Here is a 4783-nt window from a genome sequence, read left to right as displayed (position 1 = left end):
TGAGACTTTTACCAATTAAAGAAGAGTAGTTTGTTAAACCAGTTTAACAAAGGCGGGCGGAAATGTTAAAAGTAAAAAGAAAACTAAATAAAATAAAATAAAACGACAAAGAAGCACAAATGATTGTCACGCATCTCCTCTTTCTCATTCTTATTGATCTATCTCTATTACTTTCTTTCTTTGCCAATCTTTCTTTATCTTATGATTTCTAAATACTCTCCAAAATATTTTGCGTCAGTAAAAGTCGTATATGATCACATTACACTCTACATATAGAAACTATCACATGTTCAAAACCACACAGACAGAGGCCCATTGAGAACAACTGGCACATGCGCATAAGGTACCAAATCCGGTAGTAAAAGCAAAGTCGCCGCCCCACAATATCTTTCACCAGGTAAATTATTTTATACCCGCTTGAAAATAACAGGTATAAATTAAATTTCAATGCGTATGGTCAATTTTTTGAAATACAAATATATATATATATATATATATATATGTATATATATATATATATGTATTTTTATCGGTTTAACTTGATTTAATTTGAAAATAAAAATTTCAAATTGTTATAATTTTGTTATAAACAATTGAAAAAAATTTTTTTTTCTCTAGGATAAAGTTTATAATTACAATATAAGTAATTAAAAAAATATATACGAGTTTTATCAATTTTTCAATAAGTTATGATTTTTTAAAGTTGCAGTTATCATCTCCTAGCTTCTAACTACCCTATCTCAGTTAATTTCAATTTTAGGAAAAAAGTCATAAAAACATTTTTGTGTAAAATTTTACGCTCTACAAATTTTATTTAAAACTTTTTTTTCTAACACTTACGGTTTCGCCAAAATTTCAAAATAACGACTTTATTTTTTTTTTTTTTCACCCCTTCTCGGGGGTGAATTTAAAAAAAACTTGCACAGTTCGTTTTTAGATTCCTCAAAGTAAATTATATCAAAAATTCAAGTTTTAATCTCAAATTCGCATTTACCCTACCCATTTTCTTGGACTAATATCGGGATAAAAAGTTACTTATATGTTATTTCAGTTATCCAGCTATCTACGTACCAAATTTCATTGCAATCGGTTCAGTAGTTTTTGTGTGAAAGAGCAACAAACACATACACACATCCTTACAAACTTTCGCATTTATAATATTAGTAGGAGTAGGATAGGATGTATAAGTTTGTTTGTTTGGATGTTTGAATTACGCCGAAACAACTGAACGGATTTCGATGAAATTTGGTATACGGACAGGTTATGAGCTGACATGGGATAAAAGGAATCTAGATATCCGAGCGGAGCCGGGACGAGCGTCTAGTTTGTATATAAACAAACATAAAATGAAATGTATTTCTTTACAGGCGGTTGGATCTCTCTCATAACTATTTGGAAAAGATCGACAACAAAACGCATGGGCTGTTGGACGATTGTCTGTCACTTGAAATGGTTGGTTGTCTGTGGTTTAATTCTTAAATTCAAATTTGGAACTTGATAGAGAATGTCTTTGGTGAAGTTTGAATTTAGAACGGATAGTGGATTTATGGAAAATTTTAAAATTGTTTTGTATTAATTGTTGTATCGTTGTTATCTGTTGTTGTTGTTGTTGTAGAGTAACAATGTTGTTGTATTGTTGTATATTTAGAATGAAAGAATGAAAGAAACATTTGTTTGACCCCACAAAATTACAAATTTAAACAAAACAATAAAATTAAGACAACACATACTAAAAATACTAGCTGACCCGGCAAACGCTGTTCTGCCTTCCTTTTATCATTTAGCGGTATGAAAAATAGATGTTGGTCTATTCTCAGACCTACCCGATATGCATACAAAATTTCATCAAAATCGGTCAAGCCGTTTCGGAAGAGTATGGCAACGAAAACTGTGACACGAGAATTTTTATATATTAGATTTATACTAATATTATAAAGTTGAGTTAAGATGAGTTTGTTTGTTTGAAAGCAGTAAAGTCAAGAACTACTGGTCTGATTTAAAAATTCTTTCAGTATTAGATAGCCCATTTATTGAGGAAGGCTATAGGATATATATGTACTACGGGCGAAGCCGGGGCGGACCGCTGGTATATACATAAAACTTAAGTTGTCATATCTAATCGCAGGTGAACCTGAGTCACAACCGCATCGGTTTCCTCACGAAGAAAATGTTCCCGGCGAGCCCGTGGATACCCTACAGACTCGCGGAGATCGACCTGAGCCACAACGAGATACCGGTCGTCACGTACGAGTTGACGCGCGGCGCGAAGAGACTGAGGAAATTGAATTTGGCGGGAAACTACATTAACGACATACGGAGCAGTGAGTGATGTGATTTTTTTTTTTTTTGTAATTTTTGGTAGTAACTAATGCCTGTGTTAGTAAAAACTGTTTAGTTTAGTCTTTTTTTTTTCAGATTTTGTTTAGAATGTTTTATTTAAAGTTGTAAAATAGAAATATGTATGTATGTATTATAATTTATATTATATTATATTTTTTTTTTGAATATACAGTAAGTGATGTCCCCTATTGGAGTATGAGCGGATGATAAACACATGTTACGGTTTGGCAAAAAGACGCGGGTTCGAATCGCGCCCGCCTCGCGATCGAATTTTTTCTATTCTTTCAAAATTTCTAATTTGATAGTGATTAGTGATTAAATTTTTTATTATAATCGATAGATTTTTAGTAACTCTTATTTCTGTACGCATATATGTACGCATGTGTGCGTGCGGCCCTGTGTACCGACGGAGCTGAGACCGTTGATTATTTCAATGTGTGCGTGTTCTTCTTGTTTCTATGTTATTCTTTTGTTTCTTTGTTTGTTTGTTTCGTTCGAGCTCTCATAGGCCCCCTTATTTTACTTTAATCCGATATAAAGTGAAGTCCCATGTCCCCAAGTGGGGTATGGGGCAGATGATATACATCTGTTTCACTGATCGATTTTATTTACGAACAAGTAGGCGATCAGCCTTCTGTGTATAGCCAGACTGAGAGATTTTTTTGTGCGTCCCCACCGGGACTTGAACCCAGGACCCCTCGGTTCTAAGCTCACGTGTTAACCACTGTACCAAGGAGGCGGTCAGATTGAAACTTATGGATTTATTTGAATCTTTGATTTCTTATAAACGCTTTACGGGATTTACAATTTATTTCATCTAATGGTTATTTTATTTTATTCCAGATGTCCTGGGAAATCTAACGTCGTTAGAGGTTTTGGATCTATCGAACAATCAGATAAAAGATTTGGTTTCTAGAAGCGGTGAGTTTATTCATATATGTTAAAGTGAAAAATAAATAAATAAATAATTTATAGTTTTACTAATTAAAATTTGTCTATACGAATCATATAAAATTGAAGAGTTTGTGTGTTTTGACGCGCTAATTTCAGGAACTGCTGGATTGATTTGTGAAATTCTTTCACTATTCGAAAGCTGCAACTGCACTGAGCGACATCGGTTGTATATGTACCACGGGCGAAGCCGGGGCGGACAGCTAGTTTAAGATCACGGATGGAAGCCGAGAGGTTAGGCTTCCCCGCGGTTCTCAAAATTTCTCATTTAGCGCTAGCTTCCGCCCCCGGCTTTGCCCGCATAGCCCGCGTTTCTTCTTATTTTATCCCAAGGGAGCATTTAATCGGAGTAAAAAGTATCCTATCACCCAAGTCAGCTCATACACTGTCTGTATACCAAGTTTCATCAAAATCCGTTCAGTAGTTTCGGCGTGATTGACGGTCAGACATCCAAACAAACAAGCTTTCACATTTATAATATACTAGCTGCGCCCCGCGGTTTCACCCGCGTAAGTCCGTATCCCGTAGGAATATCGGGATAAAAAGTTGCCTTTATATTATTCCAGTTGGCCAGCTGTCTACGTACCAAATTTCATTGCTATCGGTTCAGTAGTTTTTGCGTGAAAGAGCAACAAACACACACACACACATCCTAACAAACTTTCGCATTTATAATATTATTAGTAGGATAGTAGGAAGTGTGATCGTGTAATTTGAATGTTATAAAACTGCAAAGTAAATTATTTAAGATAAATAAATATTTTATTATTTTTTTAATTTTTCTCTTTCCAGCGGACACTAAATTCCACCTGCCTGAGAATATTACGCATCTCTACCTGCAGAATAACTCTCTGGAAGTGTTGCCCATAGAGAATATAGACAAGTCTAGATATCTGAAGGTGTTGGACGTGAGGCATAACGTTCTCACCAGCTTCTACCCGCAATTGGTGAAGAAAATCATCGAGCAAGGGTTGGAGGTTTATTTTGAAGGTGGGTTCTGGAAATGCTTTTTTTAACGCTTCACCTGTTTGTTTGTATGTCATCATCAGCCCATATATGTTCCCACTGCTGGGACACAGGCCTCCTACGAGGGTTTATGCCATAATCCACCACGCTGGCCAAGTGCGGGTTGGCAGATGTCACATTTCGTCGAACCTTTTGATACTTGGACATGTCGGTTTCCTCACGATGATTTCTTTATTGAAGCAGCGGTTATCCGTATGCGCAGATAAATTGAAAAATCAATTTATTTCCTATATCCCGGTCTGGAACCCCGACTTATCGATTTTGAAGTCCGAGGCTTACCACTGAGCCACCACCGCGTACGTTTGTATGTAACCGACTCTTTTGAAATTTGGCATGCAGATAGATGTTGTGACGTAGGCATCCGCTAAGGAAGGATTCTGATAAATTCTACCCCCAACGGGGTGAACGAATTTCTTAAATTATAATGATCAAAAATAAATTTTAAGGCGCTTTAAATTCTTGTTAT

General features: G+C 35.6%; 1 protein-coding gene across 1 annotated transcript in view; it reads left to right on the top strand.

The window, feature by feature from the left end:
- The window catches only part of LOC119836398 (chaoptin), a 25770-nt gene that overhangs the window by 17828 nt on the left and 3159 nt on the right, over positions 1-4783 (top strand). The window contains exons 14-17 of the mRNA XM_038361708.1: positions 1368-1452; positions 2126-2321; positions 3184-3261; positions 4084-4281. Of these exons, the coding sequence (XP_038217636.1) occupies positions 1368-1452; positions 2126-2321; positions 3184-3261; positions 4084-4281 (557 nt within the window). The remainder of the gene's footprint in view (positions 1-1367; positions 1453-2125; positions 2322-3183; positions 3262-4083; positions 4282-4783) is intronic.

The sequence above is a fragment of the Zerene cesonia genome, chromosome 24 (genome assembly GCF_012273895.1).
Source record: "Zerene cesonia ecotype Mississippi chromosome 24, Zerene_cesonia_1.1, whole genome shotgun sequence".
Lineage (NCBI taxonomy): Eukaryota > Metazoa > Arthropoda > Insecta > Lepidoptera > Pieridae > Zerene > Zerene cesonia.
The sequence above is the reverse complement of the archived record's forward strand: the minus strand, read 5'-3'. Positions and strand labels throughout refer to the sequence as shown.